Source organism: Octopus sinensis, linkage group LG23 (genome assembly GCF_006345805.1).
Source record: "Octopus sinensis linkage group LG23, ASM634580v1, whole genome shotgun sequence".
NCBI lineage: Eukaryota > Metazoa > Mollusca > Cephalopoda > Octopoda > Octopodidae > Octopus > Octopus sinensis.
Window position 1 is genome coordinate 3,115,163 of NC_043019.1, and position 22,444 is coordinate 3,137,606.

Here is a 22,444-nt window from a genome sequence, read left to right on the forward strand (position 1 = left end):
TGAAAAATCTCATAAGAGGAAAAAACCATCAATTTTTCTCTGATATGTATTTATATTATATAGAGGGCATTACTATACATAAATGCCACAATCTAGGACTTTAAGAGTCCTAGTATGTGGCATTTATGTATAGTAATGCCCTCTATATAAATATATATATATATATATACACACACACACACACATACATACGTCTACCAAATCTACTCACAAGGCTTTGGTCGGCCTGAAGCTATAGTAGAAGACACTTGCTCAAGATGCCATGCAGTGGGACAGAACCCGGAACTGTGTGGTTGGTAAGCAAGCTACTTATGACACAACCACACCTGCATACATTATATATATATATATATATATATATATATATATATATATATATATATATATATATACATACATGTATATATTTTATATATAATATATATTGCATGTATATAAGTTCTTCCGAAGGTCTGGTAAGCAATAAAATAGACAAGACTCTACCTATTTCAGGTAAATGACTCTGCTTGATAAGTAAGAAAAGTGTAACCAGGAATTATACATGGTGTACCCATTACAAGCTACGGACACACAAGAGGTGAAATGGAATTACAGGAAAATTAAAATAGAAAGTAGTGTTTGTACAGAATGCTCTTTTGGATGTGCACTGTCAGTGTAAATGTAAGACACAGTGCCAGTATTGACAGAAAAGTTAGGTATAAGAGGAATTAGACAAAGTATGCAAGAGAGAGAAGACTGTGCTGGTTTGGTCATGAGATGCATATAGATGTAGACAGTTGCATAAAGAAATGCCAATCACTTAAAGTGGATGGAAGACATGGGATGAAGTATTGAAAGCTGATCTCAAGATGCTGTGCTTTACAGAGGAGATGACAAAGGACTGAGATAAGAAGTCCCACCCACTACAGCCAACATGTGATCCTAAACCACCATAGCAATGTAGAGTTCTGCCCCATCTCCTATCTCTCTGCTCCATTAAGTATTTCCCTTACATTTCATTGTAACATTCATCACTTCTCTATCAATGGTACTTCTCTGCTGCTGTAATCACCTGAGACCAATATAGACCCCTCGTTTTTTTTATTAACTTCTTCCCTACCTCCAGAACCACTTCCGTTTATCATTATCTTCCATGCCCACTATTTCCACCAATTACCTCCGATCATGACCCATCCAATCGTGGCCGTTTGCCAGCCTCGTCTGGCACCTGTGCAGGTGGCACGTAAAAAGCACCCACTACACTCATGGAGTGGTAGGCGTTAGGAAGGGCATCCAGCTGTAGAAACACTGCCGGATCAGACTGGGCCTGGCACAGCCTACTGGCTTCCCAGACCCCAGTTGAACCGTCCAACCCATGCTAGCATGGAAAACGGACGTTAAACGATGATGATGATGATGACCTCCATTTTGTGCCTTCAGCCATTGCTTTATCCCCTCTCCACCCTTAACACTTCTATCTCCTGTCACTCACACTGTTCTCATGTATCTACTATAGCCCCCATTCCTGAGCCACTCCTACCTACATCTCTCACTAACACTTACTACAGTCACCTCTACCCCATCTTTCCTCATACTCTTATGAAACTTCCCTATCTATCCCCTCCAGCTCACTTGCTCTATCTAATCATTTGTACTATCACTTTAAATATTTTCAGACATGTCCCACACCCGCACCGTATCTTGAGGGTATATCTCAATACATTTCTTCCACCAACTCTTTCTGTGTCTCTCTATCTTTCTAATGCTTTCTCTCTCTCCCTCTCAGTCTCAATCATTCTCTCCTCTTTCTCTCCTTTCTTTTCCAAATGAGGTAGCCTTGTATCTTCTCAATGGCTTGACACCTATCTTTAACATTCTATTATACTTCAACTTCTCATCATCTGGCCAAAGCTATTGCCCTCAATACAACATGGTGACCCCACAAGTGCTGGTGCCACATAAAAAGCACACAATACACTCTAAAAAGTGGTTGGCATTAGAAAGGACATTCAGCTGTAGAAACCATACCAAAGCAAACAACAAAGATTACTGCAGTCCTTTGACTTGCTGTCTCCTGTCAAACTGTCCAATCCATGCCAGCATGGAAAATAGCTATTAAATGATGATGATGTATGCGTGTGTGTATTATTACATAATCACCAGACATACATTCTTTCACACTGATATAATGTAGTATTTACTTTGTAGTAACTGTGAGTATGTAGAAGTCTAGCCCTGTAAAGACAAAATTGCTTACAAATTGGGCATTTGGAGTATTATTGTTACTGGGATTTCCTATTCTTGAATTTCATTTTTTAAATTTTTTGTATGAATATTTCCTTCTTTCACATCAAAGATATAATTCTCCATGAATTAAGTGCTTTGGAATTCTTTCATGTTCCACATGAACTATACAGTCTACTCTCTCTTCCTGTGTGTGGGTGAACAGACAGACAGATAGACAGACAAATAAGGTTAGGGCATTGCATTCATGATCTTACTATTGTGGTTTCAATTGCTAGACTATCTGCATTGTGTGTTCTGAGCATAACACTTCATTTTACATTGCTCCAGTCCATTCAGTTGTAAATGAGTAACCCTTCACTTGAATGCAGCAACAATGCAAAGAAGTGCATTGTGACCAGCAGTATATAACAACATCCAACAGTCTAGTCAAAATACAGGGAGATAGATAGATATAAAATAGACACATCAACATGCATATTCTTACATGTATTTTCATAAACATACAAGCAAACAAATGTATACATAAACAAAATATATGGACACAAACATTATAGCAAACAGTGCTAGTGAATATATAGTGATGAGCATGTACACACATATAGTTACATTAATGCAGAATTAAATACATATACCTATGAACATATATAGTTAGAAAAATAACAACAAATAAAGTGTATAGACAGAAATATAGATCAAGATATACAGATGTACTCATGCCAACAAAAATCTACATACAACTAAAATATCAACAGGAAAACACAAAAATATCTTGGTTGCCCCTCACCCAATTAATATCTGATTTTAACACTTGTATTAGATTGAACTTTTGCATTTCCAAGGATCCTAAAATGGTTAGGTGATTATAAAATTATATATAGAGAGAATATAAGCATGCTCAAATTTATTACTCTTTTATTTTGTAAATACTTGATTTTACTCAGTGCAGACTTATAAAATCTGTTTCAGCTAAAAATGTATGTATTCTAGATAAAAAATAAATTAAAATATATATTATTCTATTATCTATTAAACCTTTATAGTGAGTTCTGATGGGTTGAAGCAAACTCATTATAAATATGCCTGAGATTCAATTTATATGCAAATAGAATTTGAGGAAAGAATCTGTCATATCTTCTCTAAACTGTCATTGTAATCCAATATAAGAAACTTTGTTTTTTGTAACATTTCTCGAGTTCAAACTATGCACTGATCAGCAGCTCTGAGAAGAGAATAAATGTCATAACATCTCTAAAAATATTTCTTCAATCCTATATAAGAAACAATTATTTATCAATATTACAATAGTTTAAAGTTATGCACAAAACAACAGTTTTAAAACTGTTATTAGATGTCTTGTTTACATGCTTTATGATTTTTAGTAGAATTATACTGTTTTTCAAATATCTTACCAGGTGTTGTTGGTTTACGAGTAGGAGGTATTGTCACTGTAGGTGGAATAGAAGGGGGTGCTGTTGAAAATATGAGAAATTGATGAAATGATATGAAATGTTAATTTTCCAACTATGTTACTTATCAATAAGGAGATTAAAATGGTTTTAAAGTATAAGGATAAAACAATTCCCTCAGATTTAAATGTAATATAAATGAAGTGATTTTATGGCACAAAAAACCCTACAGAATTTTTGGAACTTACTATAAGTATCAATATTAATTTTAACATGAAAATGACTAGCATTAAGTTTTCATTGAATATCAAACTACTGTTTTCTTCAGCTGCTAATGAAAAGGAAAATAGCATCATGCATAAACATCAACAAAATATAACAATAAAATGGAGAAATTAAAAAATATAGACGATTAGAAGGCTTAAAACATGCATTTACCTTATATTATATTTAACCTCTCAAAATATAGTCATTTATTTGCATAATAATAATCATTTGCATAAGAATGAAAAAAAGGAGGTTGGAATTTACAGAAAAAATACTATACCAGGAAAATTATTAAATATTCAAATGACACAAAAATAAAAAGTGACATTAATTTCCTAAATAGAAAAGAGTGCTTATAGATAATAGATATACACAATTAATTCTAGACTCTTTTATTTTGGGATTATCCTATTTAGATCATAATTATACTGTGAGCCACAATTATATTATGCAAGTTTTATAAATGAATTTTTAAACACTAATAATGAATTTTTAGTAATAAAATTTTGGATCACTTGATCCACAATTCTCTTAGCAAAGATCTATAATAAAATCTTAACAAAACAACAAGATATATATATATATATATATATATATATATATATATATATAAAGATAGATAGATAGATAGATAGATAGATAGATAGATAGATAGGTAGATAAGAAAGAACTGAGATTTAGTTGAATTAGGTACTTAAGTTGAAGCACCAAGTCTGTCCAGTATTATCCGCACCGCTCGAAGTAAGGTGAATAAAATCAAAATAAGCAACAGGATATCAAGAAGTGATGCAGTACAACTGTTTTAAGCAGCTCCATTTAATTCAATAATGCAATCATTACATCAATTTAAATGCAGTGCTATCATCAGTTGCACAAATAAATACAATTTTAACCAGTTGGACACATTGATATAATTTTTCTCAAATACTTTAATGGAGCAAGAAACTGGAAGAAATCCTTTACAAGCTATGACCACAGCCGGCTCCAAGCCATTCTTAGAAGTCTAGTCTATTCTTAGCTACAATAGTGACAACATGAATTTCTTCCATCTTCTTGCTCTGTTAAAGTATTTGAGAAAAATTATATTACTGTGTCCAGCTGGTTTAAATTCTGTTTATTTGTACAGCTGATGATAGCACTGCATTTAAATTCATGCAATGACTGCATTGTTCAATTAAATGGAGCTGCTTGAAATAGTCATACTGCATCACTTCTTAATGTCCAGTTGCTTATTTTGATTATATCATATATATATATATATATATATATATATATATATATAATATTTAGACATAAGGATAAAAAAAATTTAGAAAGAATGTTGCAAGGTAATTGTTTATATTTTTAAAGCTATCAAAAAATATATACAGAATATTTTAGCTGACAGTTAACAATGTGAATACCACAAAGAAGAGTGAAAGAAAACTAAACATATACCAAGACAAGGATGTAGTGAAATATAATAAAGGGTAAAAAATATTAGTTGTTGTAAAGAAATGAAACTTATTAGAAAAACTAATCACATACAGTGAAGGATATGTTACAAAGTGGCATAAATTCAAAATAGTAAATTGCATAAGGTAGACAAATCAAATAATTTTACATATTTTAACAGTCAATTTACAGCAATTATGAATTAAAATGTATATACTACGTATTTAATATGTTGTTATCTATGTCTTTTATGCCTTTTCAAATATAGGTTTATATAATACTGATGGATATTTTTTCAGATATCTATGTAAGAATAATTTTTTTTTAAATCTTCAATTTTATACTTTTGTTCACAAGCATATTTGCAAAGAATATCTTACCTGTAGGTATTGGTCGTCCTATGGAAAAAAATAAAAAAAAAGGAATATGAATTTAGAATTTAATTTTAAACAAAAACTACACATGTTACTACATTAAGGTGTGTGCGTATGTGTGTAAGTACATACGTACATGTGTGTACATATTTGCACATACATGTGCACCTTGTTTGATGCTTGTGTACAAACAAAAATGCTACATGGTAGTACAAATGACCTTTAAAAGCTATATAAGATAGGAGTGCTGTCAGTAAGGAGAGAGTTAGTATTAAGTACAGTAATGAATTTAAAGTACAGGTAAGAGTTCACTAGGGATTGGTTCTGAGTTCTGTCCTTTTCACCACTGTTCTCCAGGCCTTAACAGGAATTTAAGACCAGCTTGAGAAATATTATATGTGAGACCTTATTCTTATAGTGGAATTTATAGTGAAATTTGTAAAGAAATGCAAGGTTTTGAAGCAAAACCTGGAATTAAAGTGCTTTAAAGTTAAGTTTGCAATGACCTTAGTTCTAGTAAACAGGAAAGCAGACGAGACTCCAATTCCCCCAGGTAAATGTTCCTACTCAATATGTAAGAAGGAATTCAATATGAACACTGTGCAAACTATAGGCATACCAGAAGTGCAATAGAATCATAGGAAGGTTAAAGGAGAAAGTAGCGTTTGTACGTGGAAGGTGTGTTGGAACAATGAACTCTAAGGACACATGGGAATTAAATTTTCAATTATATTTTTTTGGTTATTCTTTGTTTTTATTTATTTTCTAAAAATCGTTTTACTCTTTTCAGTCATTGGACTGTGGCCATGCTGGGACATTGTCTTGGTGTCCCAGCATGGCTGCAGTCCAATGATTGAAACAAGTAAAAAGATTTTTAGAAAATTTAAAAAAAAAACAAGAATAACCAAAATATTTAACTGGGGACAGGGGGTTATAAAAAAATTTCAAGAGATTTGGTTGTTATTTCTAGCATGTGGAGAGACCTTCTAAGCTTAAATTTATGCGCTGATTTAAAATCATTTAAAAAGATTCTGGGGTCAATACATTTGACTAATGACAACAATTAAAAAGAAAAAAGAACTGAAATATATCACAGAAGTGGTTTTGAGCAGGCTTAAAAAAATATTCTGGGCTTGAAAACATATTCTGCAAAAAAAAAAAATTATCTACAGTCATGGAAAAAGGGTAACTGCAAAAATGCAGAATTATTGGAGTAATGGGCATTCAAAAATGTATGTATGTATAGAAATGCATGAATAAAGTCTTAAAGGTTTAACATTCAAATTAAGGAAGTGCAATGATAATGTTTAGCAGTTTAAAACTGCAAGTAGTGAAATGCTGAATTAGGTTGGCTTATTGTGAGAATCAAATATTGAGTGCTTCGCTAAAATCTGCCTGTGGTATGGGTTATTTCCCTTGGGTTGTTTAAATAAAATATTAGTTATATGTAATAGATAGAAGGATCCATTGGAAGGGCCCTATTATCGATTTTTTTCAACAATCTAAGTATGTCACGAGGTTTCCAGACATGAGTTCTGCTCAGGTGTCAAATAAAATATAAAAGTGATATTATCTGCAAAAATTGGAAATTGGACACACAAAAATGAATATTCAAAGTAATCAAACATAGACAATGAAATGGGTTAATGCCCGTGAGTATTAAAAAAAATTAGTTACACGAGGGAGATATAAAGGTCCCTTTCAGGAACCATATTACCGATTTCTTTCGACAATCTAAGTATGTCATGAGGTTTCCAGACATAAGTTCTACTGACATGTCAAGTTTCATCAGAATCAATAAAACGATGTAGGAGTTAGCTGACAACACCACAAACGCACAGCAATTTTCCACATGTATATAGCAATTATATAACTATATATATACAAACACATATATGTATACATATATACATACACACACACATGTATAAATATATATATATATATACATACATACATATATTTTCACCATCATCATCACTGTTTAACATCTATTTCCCATGCTGGCATGGGTTGGATGTTTCGACTGGACTGAGATCTGGAAAGCCAGAACACTGCACCACACTCCAGTCTGATCTGGTAATGTTTCTACAGCTGGATGCCCTTCCTAATGCGAACCACTCCGAGTGTAGTGGGTGCATTTTACATGCCACTGGCACAAGGGCCAGACAGGGCTGGCATCAACCATGATCACAGGGTGCTTTTAATGTCCCACCAAGACAAATGACTGTCAGGGCAAGAGGGCTAGCATCAACCATGTTCAGATGGTGCATTTTATGAGCCACCAGAGAGGAGACGACAGCTACAATTTAAATTTGATTGTCATTACATTTCCTTTGATGTTGCTTTATTTCACTCAAAAAGTCTCCTCAAGTATGGCATGTCGCCCTACGATCCAAAGGTACCTTTAAAGTGGCTGGTTATGTGACACTAGTGTATCTTACAGCTGTGATCTCACTATATTTGCAAGGTCGTCGAGGTCACAGCATATATACATACATATAAATATATACATATATATATATATTTACACATGTATATATACATATATATATATATATACATATATATACATATTTACACATGTATATATACATATATATATATATACATATATATACATATATCTACAAATATACATATACATATATATATACATATATAAACACATATATATATACGAATACAAATACATATATATATATACATATATATATACATATACAAATACATATATATATATACATATACAAATACATATATATATACATATACAAATACATATATATACACATATTTCTATATACATATACATACATATATATATATATACATATATATATGCATATACATATTTATATATATACATACACATACACATATATATGTACATAAACATACATATATATGCAAACACAAATGTATATATATCTATATATAAATATATATGTATATTATATATAAACATATATATATATACATACTGAGAATACATATATATATATACATATCAAGTGTATGAGAGGGATAAGATGGATGTCAGCATATACGTTTAATAAAATAGAATAAAGAGTTTGCATCTGTGTACAAAATCTACACACATGAACAATACACTTTACTGCACATTACTATCTTCTCTGAATAGTGAGAATCACTGCTTGTAATAATTCTCTGAATGAAAACATATGGAAAATCTATACAACAATTCACACCTACTATCTTTATGTAGAAAGTAAATCCTTACTGGTTGTACATTGGCTATTAAAATCTTTGCTACACATTGATATCAAACGTGATGAGAATAAGATGGATGTCAGCATATACGTTTACTAAAAGGCAATAAAGGCTTTCTTAATGTCTCACCACCTCTCTTTGTCGTCATCTCAATTATAGGTGGCTGTCTAGTAGGTTCTGGTTGCCCTCCTTCCAAGGAAAAATAATCACAAAACTTAGTAATACTCCCATACATATCTATATTGAATGCAAGTGTAATGCTCTCTCACACTCCAACTATCAAGCACACACCTGTACATGAGTTTATCTATCTGACAATGAATCACTCACCCCACATTTGCACGTAAATAGAAGCATACTTATCTAGACGTAAATACACGTAAAAAAATGCATTTCAGCATATTGGAAAACATATGTATGTACATGCACATGTACATATATCTATACAGATATACGCCAATATACTGACAAGATATATACACATGTGAGTAAATGCATACCTACACTGCAAATTATATATATATCTAGCTAGCCATTCATATATATATATGGATGTATGTATCTTTGTATTCATGTATAAACGTAGAGAAAACATATATGTTACAGGATAGTTATACAACAAATTGCCTATATAGGAAATAATGCATTAGGCCACACTTTCTCAGACTACATGCGTTGTCAGATTGACTTAAGCTTTTCACAAAAACATAAACTATGTACGAAATACACATCTCTTGAAAGTAGAGTAGGTTCTTGAAAATAACGCAATACAATATTCATTATCTCAAATTATATGAATGAAATGTTAGAGTCTTTTCAAAACTATACAAGGAATATTATATGTTGAAAAGAAGAAATTGGTAAGATTTCAGTCGTTAAGTTTAATCAACGTCATTGGTGGTGGTAACAAATATAATTTCAAAGTATATAAATTAAGTTAGGAGCTGGTACATATCAACTTAAACGCTTATAATTAGTAAACGTATTATTGTAGACCATTGCAAGTGGATTTTCTATAATATCCTGAAGTTCTACAAGCTTTCATCCAGTAATCAATGTTACATTCGACAACACAATTATAAACATTAGAAAAATTATTGTAATTATGTCAAGTGTAGTTAAAATATATTAGGAAGGGCAATATGATTTAGATGTAGTAAAACATGAACTGTATATCACATTTGAAAGAAATAAGAATATTGAGGAAGGAGAAGCAAATACCAACAGCATTAGTACATTAACAGCATTATTTTCATAAAGACACAAAGAAATGTTGTTTATCTAGTAACATATGGGTATATTAGTAAGAGAGATTCGGAAGGAAACTTCCTACTCGATTATCACCATTTATAAAACATGTTATTTACTTATTCATAATTACTTCCACTTAACACAGCAATATCAAACATACAATCTTTCCATTAAGGGTGTGAGTCGTTGGAAATGAAGATAGACAACAGAAGGCAAAAAAGGTATGTTGCGTAAAACAATTCACATTACGAGAGATTGTTAGCGTCGTTAGAAACGTCAATGGTAAATACTTGCACAAAACGTTAACTAAAGCTCAGACTTGAAAGTAACACAGTAGGAGATGGTGTTAAATATATCTTTGTAGAATAGCTGAGATTATATCATTGATTAGTAATGCTTTACAATACAACTTCGTTTTGTAATCACATGCTAATTGCTATACCTGGGCAATATTGCTCAAATATTCTTTCTTTCAGATTCGACAGTTCGTTGAAATCAGTCACAATAAACATGTTTTCGTCAACAGGTAATGAGGAAATCTGGCTCAATTCTGTAGTGTCACTGAGACCAATACCAATAGCATATATGTGGATGCCATCCTCTCTCACTTTCTTTGCTTCTGGAATAGTGTCGTAAGCATTGACGTTCGATACGCCGTCGGTGAGCAGAATGGCAATATTGGGAACGGACGGCCTGTCACCATTCTCTGTCGTGAACATTACTGTCCGCATGGTGTTAAGCCCGCCGTAAGTGTTTGTACTGCCGTAAACATATGGAATTTGGAGGACTGCATCGATTACTTCTTGCTTTGTTTGGAAAGCATTCAAATGGAATTGGATTTTCACGTCTGAACTGTAAAGGACTGCACCGATTCGAACATTGCCATTGTCAATGGAAGCAGCAGACACAAAATCAACAATGAAATTTAGCATTTTCTTGAAGTTTTCTTCTTGGACACTAGTTGATGAGTCCAAAATGAAGATGATGTCAGATTCTGTAGCACCACAATCACCTGGAAACATTAGGATAACTTATCACCTATCCAGTAATACACGGCCAACACATATATCTACAATACTATTTCAAAACTATTTCAATGACGCAAAGTTACAATTTACACTACATGCACTTATGCACAAAAACAGTTCCGAAAATACAAACATCTGAAAACTCACAAAACAAAACAAGATATTTCATAACAACTACCTCAAAACTGGTTCACAACAGAGTATCAACAATTGAAGACGAAACATGACTGGAACTATTAGAACAACAACAAACAAATGTTATCACATACACTTCAACCGAAACGATGTCGAATCCTGCAGCGACAGTGTTGCATGGAAAATCGCGTTCCATATTGACAAAAGAAAACAAAAGAACACTCAAAGAAATTGAAAGAAATTGCAGGCATTCAACATCTAACATTCACTGGAACAAGCATCCGAACATTCGTTTGAAATTTCCATATTAGACAACTTGCGAAAACACTGAACGAGAAATACAAAACTCACATATATAGCAAAGACAATTGTCTAAAAATCAATACACATATAGACAAAAGCACTGAGTTTCTCTGATAACCAACATAATTCTCGGCAATAACAATAACCTATAACATGTAAACATGTACGCCCACCAACAACATGAACACATACAAATCTACAACACTCTATTAACAAAGAATATGTTGAGCAGTACAAGAGCCTTACCCTTTGTTGGTAATGTAATGGCAGGTGCTGGAGTTTTCTCCGCAACTGCGAGAAATAAGATTAACATTTACTGTTCCATGTACAAACATCTGTTGTCAAGTCTTCTTTCTACACACACACACACAAACAATACACTTTACTCCACATTACTATCTTCTCTCAATGAATAGTGAGAATCACTGCTTGTAATAATTCTCTGAATGAAAACATATGGAAAATCTATACAACAATTCACACCTACTATCTTTATGTAGAAAGTAAATCCTTACTGGTTGTACATTGGCTATTAAAATCTTTGCTACACATTGATATCAAACGTGATGAGAATAAGATGGATGTCAGCATATACGTTTACTAAAAGGCAATAAAGGCTTTCTTAATGTCTCACCTCTCTTTGTCGTCATCTCAATTATAGGTGGCTGTCTAGTAGGTTCTGGTTGCCCTCCTTCCAAGGAAAAATAATCACAAAACTTAGTAATACTCCCATATATATCTATATTGAATGCAAGTGTAATGCTCTCTCACACTCCAACTATCAAGCACACACCTGTACATGAGTTTATCTATCTGACAATGAATCACTCACCCCACATTTGCACGTAAATAGAAGCATACTTATCTAGACGTAAATACACGTAAAAAAATGCACTTCAGCATATTGGAAAACATATGTATGCACATGCACATGTACATATATCTATACAGATATACGCCAATATACTGACAAGATATGTACACATGTGAGTACATGCATACCAACACTGCAAATTATATATATATCTAGCTAGCCATTCATATATATATATGGATGTATGTATCTTTGTATTCATGTATAAACGTAGAGAAAACATATATATTACACGATAGGTATACAACAAGTTGCCTGTATAGGAAATAATGCATTACGCCACACTTTCTCAGACTACATGCGTTGTCAGATTGAATTAAGCTTTTCACAAATACATAAACTATGTACGAAATACACATCTCTTGAAAGTAGAGTAGGTTCTTGAAAATAACGCAATACAATATTCATTATCTCAAATTATATGAATGAAATGTTAGAGTCTTTTCAAAACTATACAAGGAATATTATATGTTAGATAAGAAGAAATTGGTAAGATTTCAGTCGTTAAGTTTAATCATTAGAAAATCATTGTAATTATGTCAAGTGTAGTTAAAATATATTAGGAAGGGCAATATGATTTAGATGTAGTAAAAATATGAACTGTATATCACATTTGAAAGAAATAAGAATATTGAGGAAGGAGAAGCAAATACCAACAGCATTAGTACATTAACAGCATTATTTTCATAAAGACACAAAGAAATGTTGTTTATCTAGTAACATATGGGTATATTAGTAAGAGAGATTCGGAAGGAAACTTCCTACTCGATTATCACCATTTATAAAACATGTTATTTACTTATTCATAATTACTTCCACTTAACACAGCAATATCAAACATACAATCTCTCCATTAAGGGTGTGAGTCGTTGGAAATGAAGATAGACAACAGAAGGCAACGAAAGGTATGTTGCGTAAAACAATTCACATTACGAGAGATTGTTAGCGTCGTTAGAAACGTCAATGGTAAATACTTGCACAAAACGTTAACTAAAGCTCAGACTTGAAAGTAACACAGTAGGAGATGGTGTTAAATATATCTTTGTAGAATAGCTGAGATTATATCATTGATTAGTAATGCTTTACAATACAACTTCGTTTTGTAATCACATGCTAATTGCTATACCTGGGCAATATTGCTCAAATATTCTTTCTTTCAGATTCGACAGTTCGTTGAAGTCAGTCACAATAAACATGTTTTCGTCAACAGGTAATGAGGAAATCTGGCTCAATTCTGTAGTGTCACTGAGACCAATACCAATAGCATATATGTGGATGCCATCCTCTCTCACTTTCTTTGCTTCTGGAATAGTGTCGTAAGCATTGACGTTCGATACGCCGTCGGTGAGCAGAATGGCAATATTGGGAACGGACGGCCTGTCACCATTCTCTGTCGTGAACATTACTGTCCGCATGGTGTTAAGCCCGCCGTAAGTGTTTGTACTGCCGTAAACATATGGAATTTGGAGGACTGCATCGATTACTTCTTGCTTTGTTTGGAAAGCATTCAAATGGAATTGGATTTTCACGTCTGAACTGTAAAGGACTGCACCGATTCGAACATTGCCATTGTCAATGGAAGCAGCAGACACAAAATCAACAATGAAATTTAGCATTTTCTTGAAGTTTTCTTCTTGGACACTAGTTGATGAGTCCAAAATGAAGATGATGTCAGATTCTGTAGCACCACAATCACCTGGAGAACATTAGGATAACTTATCACCTATCCAGTAATACACGGCCAACACATATATCTACAATACTATTTCAAAACTTTTTCAATGACGCAAAGTTACAATTTTACACTACATGTACTTATGCACAAAAACAGTTCCGAAAATACAAACATCTGAAAACTCACAAAACAAAACAAGATATTTCATCACAACTACCTCAAAACTGGTTCACAACAGAGTATCAACAATTGAAGACGAAACATGACAGGAACTACAGAACAACAACAAACAAATGTTATCACATACACTTTAACCGAAACGATGTCGACACATGCAGCGACAGTGTTGCATGGAAAATCGCGTTCCATATTGACAAAAGAAAACAAAAGAACACTCAATTATATACGAAGAAATTGCAGGCATTCAACATCTAACATTCACTGGAACAAGCATCCGAACATTCGTTTCAAATTTCCATATTAGACAACTTGCGAAAACACTGAACGAGAAATACAAAACTCACATATATAGCAAAGACAAATGTCTAAAAATCAATACACATATAGACAAAAGCACTGAGTTTCTCTGATAACCAACATAATTCTCATCAATAACAATACCCTATAACATGTAAACGTGTACGCCCACCAACAACATGAACACATACAAATCTACAACACTCTATTAACAAAGAATATGTTGAGCAGTACGAGAGCCTTACCCTTTGTTGGTAATGTAATGGCAGGTGCGGAGTTTTCTCCACAACTGCGAGAAATAAATTAACATTTACTGTTCCATGTACAAACATCTGTTGTCAAGTCTTCTTTCTACACACACACACAAACAATACACTTTACTCCACATTACTATCTTCTCTCAATGAATAGTGAGAATCACTGCTTGTAATAATTCTCTGAATGAAAACATATGGAAAATCTATACAACAATTCACACCTACTATCTTTATGTAGAAAGTAAATCCTTACTGGTTGTACATTGGCTATTAAAATCTTTGCTACACATTGATATCAAACGTGATGAGAATAAGATGGATGTCAGCATATACGTTTACTAAAAGGCAATAAAGGCTTTCTTAATGTCTCACCTCTCTTTGTCGTCATCTCAATTATAGGTGGCTGTCTAGTAGGTTCTGGTTGCCCTCCTTCCAAGGAAAAATAATCACAAAACTTAGTAATACTCCCATATATATCTATATTGAATGCAAGTGTAATGCTCTCTCACACTCCAACTATCAAGCACACACCTGTACATGAGTTTATCTATCTGACAATGAATCACTCACCCCACATTTGCACGTAAATAGAAGCATACTTATCTAGACGTAAATACACGTAAAAAAATGCACTTCAGCATATTGGAAAACATATGTATGCACATGCACATATATCTATACAGATATACGCCAATATACTGACAAGATATGTACACATGTGAGTACATGCATACCAACACTGCAAATTATATATATATCTAGCTAGCCATTCATATATATATATGGATGTATGTATCTTTGTATTCATGTATAAACGTAGAGAAAACATATATATTACACGATAGGTATACAACAAGTTGCCTGTATAGGAAATAATGCATTACGCCACACTTTCTCAGACTACATGCGTTGTCAGATTGAATTAAGCTTTTCACAAATACATAAACTATGTACGAAATACACATCTCTTGAAAGTAGAGTAGGTTCTTGAAAATAACGCAATACAATATTCATTATCTCAAATTATATGAATGAAATGTTAGAGTCTTTTCAAAACTATACAAGGAATATTATATGTTAGATAAGAAGAAATTGGTAAGATTTCAGTCGTTAAGTTTAATCATTAGAAAAATCATTGTAATTATGTCAAGTGTAGTTAAAATATATTAGGAAGGGCAATAGGATTTAGATGTAGTAAAAATATGAACTGTATATCACATTTGAAAGAAATAAGAATATTGAGGAAGGAGAAGCAAATACCAACAGCATTAGTACATTAACAGCATTATTTTCATAAAGACACAAAGAAATGTTGTTTATCTAGTAACATATGGGTATATTAGTAAGAGAGATTCGGAAGGAAACTTCCTACTCGATTATCACCATTTATAAAACATGTTATTTACTTATTCATAATTACTTCCACTTAACACAGCAATATCAAACATACAATCTCTCCATTAAGGGTGTGAGTCGTTGGAAATGAAGATAGACAACAGAAGGCAACGAAAGGTATGTTGCGAAAAACAATTCACATTACGAGAGATTGTTAGCGTCGTTAGAAACGTCAATGGTAAATACTTGCACAAAACGTTAACTAAAGCTCAGACTTGAAAGTAACACAGTAGGAGATGGTGTTAAATATATCTTTGTAGAATAGCTGAGATTATATCATTGATTAGTAATGCTTTACAATACAACTTCGTTTTGTAATCACATGCTAATTGCTATACCTGGGCAATATTGCTCAAATATTTTTTCTTTCAGATTCGACAGTTCGTTGAAGTCAGTCACAATAAACATGTTTTCGTCAACAGGTAATGAGGAAATCTGGCTCAATTCTGTAGTGTCACTGAGACCAATACCAATAGCATATATGTGGATGCCATCCTCTCTCACTTTCTTTGCTTCTGGAATAGTGTCGTAAGCATTGACGTTCGATACGCCGTCGGTGAGCAGAATGGCAATATTGGGAACGGACGGCCTGTCACCATTCTCTGTCGTGAACATTACTGTCCGCATGGTGTTAAGCCCGCCGTAAGTGTTTGTACTGCCGTAAACATATGGAATTTGGAGGACTGCATCGATTACTTCTTGCTTTGTTTGGAAAGCATTCAAATGGAATTGGATTTTCACGTCTGAACTGTAAAGGACTGCACCGATTCGAACATTGCCATTGTCAATGGAAGCAGCAGACACAAAATCAACAATGAAATTTAGCATTTTCTTGAAGTTTTCTTCTTGGACACTAGTTGATGAGTCCAAAATGAAGATGATGTCAGATTCTGTAGCACCACAATCACCTGGAGAACATTAGGATAACTTATCACCTATCCAGTAATACACGGCCAACACATATATCTACAATACTATTTCAAAACTTTTTCAATGACGCAAAGTTACAATTTTACACTACATGTACTTATGCACAAAAACAGTTCCGAAAATACAAACATCTGAAAACTCACAAAACAAAACAAGATATTTCATCACAACTACCTCAAAACTGGTTCACAACAGAGTATCAACAATTGAAGACGAAACATGACAGGAACTACCAGAACAACAACAAACAAATGTTATCACATACACTTTAACCGAAACGATGTCGACACATGCAGCGACAGTGTTGCATGGAAAATCGCGTTCCATATTGACAAAAGAAAACAAAAGAACACTCAATTATATACGAAGAAATTGCAGGCATTCAACATCTAACATTCACTGGAAGAAGCATCCGAACATTCGTTTCAAATTTCCATATTAGACAACTTGCGAAAACACTGAACGAGAAATACAAAACTCACATATATAGCAAAGACAATTGTCTAAAAATCAATACACATATAGACAAAAGCACTGAGTTTCTCTGATAACCAACATAATTCTCGGCAATAACAATACCCTATAACATGTAAACGTGTACGCCCACCAACAACATGAACACATACAAATCTACAACACTCTATTAACAAAGAATATGTTGAGCAGTACGAGAGCCTTACCCTTTGTTGGTAATGTAATGGCAGGTGCTGGAGTTTTCTCCACAACTGCGAGAAATAAAATTAACATTTACTGTTCCATGTACAAACATCTGTTGTCAAGTCTTCTTTCTACACACACACACAAACAATACACTTTACTCCACATTACTATCTTCTCTCAATGAATAGTGAGAATCACTGCTTGTAATAATTCTCTGAATGAAAACATATGGAAAATCTATACAACAATTCACACCTACTATCTTTATGTAGAAAGTAAATCCTTACTGGTTGTACATTGGCTATTAAAATCTTTGCTACACATTGATATCAAACGTGATGAGAATAAGATGGATGTCAGCATATACGTTTACTAAAAGGCAATAAAGGCTTTCTTAATGTCTCACCTCTCTTTGTCGTCATCTCAATTATAGGTGGCTGTCTAGTAGGTTCTGGTTGCCCTCCTTCCAAGGAAAAATAATCACAAAACTTAGTAATACTCCCATATATATCTATATTGAATGCAAGTGTAATGCTCTCTCACACTCCAACTATCAAGCACACACCTGTACATGAGTTTATCTATCTGACAATGAATCACTCACCCCACATTTGCACGTAAATAGAAGCATACTTATCTAGACGTAAATACACGTAAAAAATGCATTTCAGCATATTGGAAAACATATGTATGCACATGCACATATATCTATACAGATATACGCCAATATACTGACAAGATATATACACATGTGAGTACATGCATACCAACACTGCAAATTATATATATATCTAGCTAGCCATTCATATATATATATGGATGTATGTATCTTTGTATTCATGTATAAACGTAGAGAAAACATATATATTACACGATAGGTATACAACAAGTTGCCTGTATAGGAAATAATGCATTACGCCACACTTTCTCAGACTACATGCGTTGTCAGATTGAATTAAGCTTTTCACAAATACATAAACTATGTACGAAATACACATCTCTTGAAAGTAGAGTAGGTTCTTGAAAATAACGCAATACAATATTCATTATGTCAAATTATATGAATGAAATGTTAGAGTCTTTTCAAAACTATACAAGGAATATTATATGTTAGATAAGAAGAAATTGGTAAGATTTCAGTCGTTAAGTTTAATCATTAGAAAAATCATTGCAATTATGTCAAGTGTAGTTAAAATATATTAGGAAGGGCAATAGGATTTAGATGTAGTAAAAATATGAACTGTATATCACATTTGAAAGAAATAAGAATATTGAGGAAGGAGAAGCAAATACCAACAGCATTAGTACATTAACAGCATTATTTTCATAAAGACACAAAGAAATGTTGTTTATCTAGTAACATATGGGTATATTAGTAAGAGAGATTCGGAAGGAAACTTCCTACTCGATTATCACCATTTATAAAACATGTTATTTACTTATTCATAATTACTTCCACTTAACACAGCAATATCAAACATACAATCTCTCCATTAAGGGTGTGAGTCGTTGGAAATGAAGATAGACAACAGAAGGCAACGAAAGGTATGTTGCGAAAAACAATTCACATTACGAGAGATTGTTAGCGTCGTTAGAAACGTCAATGGTAAATACTTGCACAAAACGTTAACTAAAGCTCAGACTTGAAAGTAACACAGTAGGAGATGGTGTTAAATATATCTTTGTAGAATAGCTGAGATTATATCATTGATTAGTAATGCTTTACAATACAACTTCGTTTTGTAATCACATGCTAATTGCTATACCTGGGCAATATTGCTCAAATATTTTTTCTTTCAGATTCGACAGTTCGTTGAAGTCAGTCACAATAAACATGTTTTCGTCAACAGGTAATGAGGAAATCTGGCTCAATTCTGTAGTGTCACTGAGACCAATACCAATAGCATATATGTGGATGCCATCCTCTCTCACTTTCTTTGCTTCTGGAATAGTGTCGTAAGCATTGACGTTCGATACGCCGTCGGTGAGCAGAATGGCAATATTGGGAACGGACGGCCTGTCACCATTCTCTGTCGTGAACATTACTGTCCGCATGGTGTTAAGCCCGCCGTAAGTGTTTGTACTGCCGTAAACATATGGAATTTGGAGGACTGCATCGATTACTTCTTGCTTTGTTTGGAAAGCATTCAAATGGAATTGGATTTTCACGTCTGAACTGTAAAGGACTGCACCGATTCGAACATTGCCATTGTCAATGGAAGCAGCAGACACAAAATCAACAATGAAATTTAGCATTTTCTTGAAGTTTTCTTCTTGGACACTAGTTGATGAGTCCAAAATGAAGATGATGTCAGATTCTGTAGCACCACAATCACCTGGAGAACATTAGGATAACTTATCACCTATCCAGTAATACACGGCCAACACATATATCTACAATACTATTTCAAAACTTTTTCAATGACGCAAAGTTACAATTTTACACTACATGTACTTATGCACAAAAACAGTTCCGAAAATACAAACATCTGAAAACTCACAAAACAAAACAAGATATTTCATCACAACTACCTCAAAACTGGTTCACAACAGAGTATCAACAATTGAAGACGAAACATGACAGGAACTACCAGAACAACAACAAACAAATGTTATCACATACACTTTAACCGAAACGATGTCGAACCTGCAGCGACAGTGTTGCATGGAAAATCGCGTTCCATATTGACAAAAGAAAACAAAAGAACACTCAATTATATACAAAGAAATTGCAGGCATTCAACATCTAACATTCACTGGAACAAGCATCCGAACATTCGTTTCAAATTTCCATATTAGACAACTTGCGAAAACACTGAACGAGAAATACAAAACTCACATATATAGCAAAGACAAATGTCTAAAAATCAATACACATATAGACAAAAGCACTGAGTTTCTCTGATAACCAACATAATTCTCGGCAATAACAATAACCTATAACATGTAAACGTGTACGCCCACCAACAACATGAACACATACAAATCTACAACACTCTATTAACAAAGAATATGTTGAGCAGTACGAGAGCCTTACCCTTTGTTGGTAATGTAATGGCAGGTGCCGGAGTTTTCTCCACAACTGCGAGAAACAAAATTAACATTTACTGTTCCATGTACAAACATCTGTTGTCAAGTCTTCTTTCTACACACACACACAAACAATACACTTTACTCCACATTACTATCTTCTCTCAATGAATAGTGAGAATCACTGCTTGTAATAATTCTCTGAATGAAAACATATGGAAAATCTATACAACAATTCACACCTACTATCTTTATGTAGAAAGTAAATCCTTACTGGTTGTACATTGGCTATTAAAATCTTTGCTACACATTGATATCAAACGTGATGAGAATAAGATGGATGTCAGCATATACGTTTACTAAAAGGCAATAAAGGCTTTCTTAATGTCTCACCTCTCTTTGTCGTCATCTCAATTATAGGTGGCTGTCTAGTAGGTTCTGGTTGCCCTCCTTCCAAGGAAAAATAATCACAAAACTTAGTAATACTCCCATATATATCTATATTGAATGCAAGTGTAATGCTCTCTCACACTCCAACTATCAAGCACACACCTGTACATGAGTTTATCTATCTGACAATGAATCACTCACCCCACATTTGCACGTAAATAGAAGCATACTTATCTAGACGTAAATACACGTAAAAAAATGCAATTCAGCATATTGGAAAATGTATGTATGCACATGCACATGTACATATATCTATACAGATATACGCCAATATACTGACAAGATATATACACATGTGAGTACATGCATACCAACACTGCAAATTATATATATATCTATCTAGCTATTTATATATATATGGATGTATGTATCTTTGTATTCATGTATAAATGTAGAGAAAACATATATGTTACACGATAGGTATACAACAAGTTGCCTGTATAGGAAATAATGCATTACGCCACACTTTCTCAGACTACATGCGTTGTCAGATTGAATTAAGCTTTTCACAAATACATAAACTATGTACGAAATACACATCTCTTGAAAGTAGAGTAGGTTCTTGAAAATAACGCAATACAATATTCATTATCTCAAATTATATGAATGAAATGTTAGAGTCTTTTCAAAACTATACAAGGAATATTATATGTTAGATAAGAAGAAATTGGTAAGATTTCAGTCGTTAAGTTTAATCAACGTCATTAGTAGTGGAAACAAAACTAATTTCAAAGTATATAAATTAAGATAGGAGCTGGTACATATCAACTTAAACGCTTATAATTAGTAAACGTATTATTGTAGACCATTGCAAGTGGATTTTCTATAATATCCTGAAGTTCTACAAGCTTTCATCCAGTAATCAATGTTACATTCGACAACACAATTATAAACATTAGAAAAATCATTGTAATTATGTCAAGTGTAGTTAAAATATATTAGGAAGGGCAATATGATTTAGATGTAGTAAAAACATGAACTGTATATCACATTTGAAAGAAATAAGAATATTGAGGAAGGAGAAGCAAATACCAACAG

At 33.2% G+C, this 22,444-nt stretch overlaps 1 protein-coding gene across 1 annotated transcript in view; it reads right to left on the bottom strand.

The window, feature by feature from the left end:
- Nucleotides 1-22,444, bottom strand: part of LOC115223644 — a 207,068-nt gene that overhangs the window by 177,789 nt on the left and 6,835 nt on the right. Inside the window, exons 4-15 of the mRNA XM_036512623.1 lie at nucleotides 20,964-21,008; nucleotides 19,693-20,262; nucleotides 18,333-18,389; nucleotides 17,947-17,991; nucleotides 16,675-17,244; nucleotides 15,314-15,370; nucleotides 13,659-14,228; nucleotides 12,293-12,349; nucleotides 10,635-11,204; nucleotides 9,074-9,130; nucleotides 5,714-5,731; nucleotides 3,636-3,695 (exon numbers count right to left, since the gene is read on the bottom strand). Coding sequence (XP_036368516.1) covers nucleotides 3,636-3,695; nucleotides 5,714-5,731; nucleotides 9,074-9,130; nucleotides 10,635-11,204; nucleotides 12,293-12,349; nucleotides 13,659-14,228; nucleotides 15,314-15,370; nucleotides 16,675-17,244; nucleotides 17,947-17,991; nucleotides 18,333-18,389; nucleotides 19,693-20,262; nucleotides 20,964-21,008 — 2,676 coding nt within the window. The remainder of the gene's footprint in view (nucleotides 1-3,635; nucleotides 3,696-5,713; nucleotides 5,732-9,073; nucleotides 9,131-10,634; nucleotides 11,205-12,292; nucleotides 12,350-13,658; nucleotides 14,229-15,313; nucleotides 15,371-16,674; nucleotides 17,245-17,946; nucleotides 17,992-18,332; nucleotides 18,390-19,692; nucleotides 20,263-20,963; nucleotides 21,009-22,444) is intronic.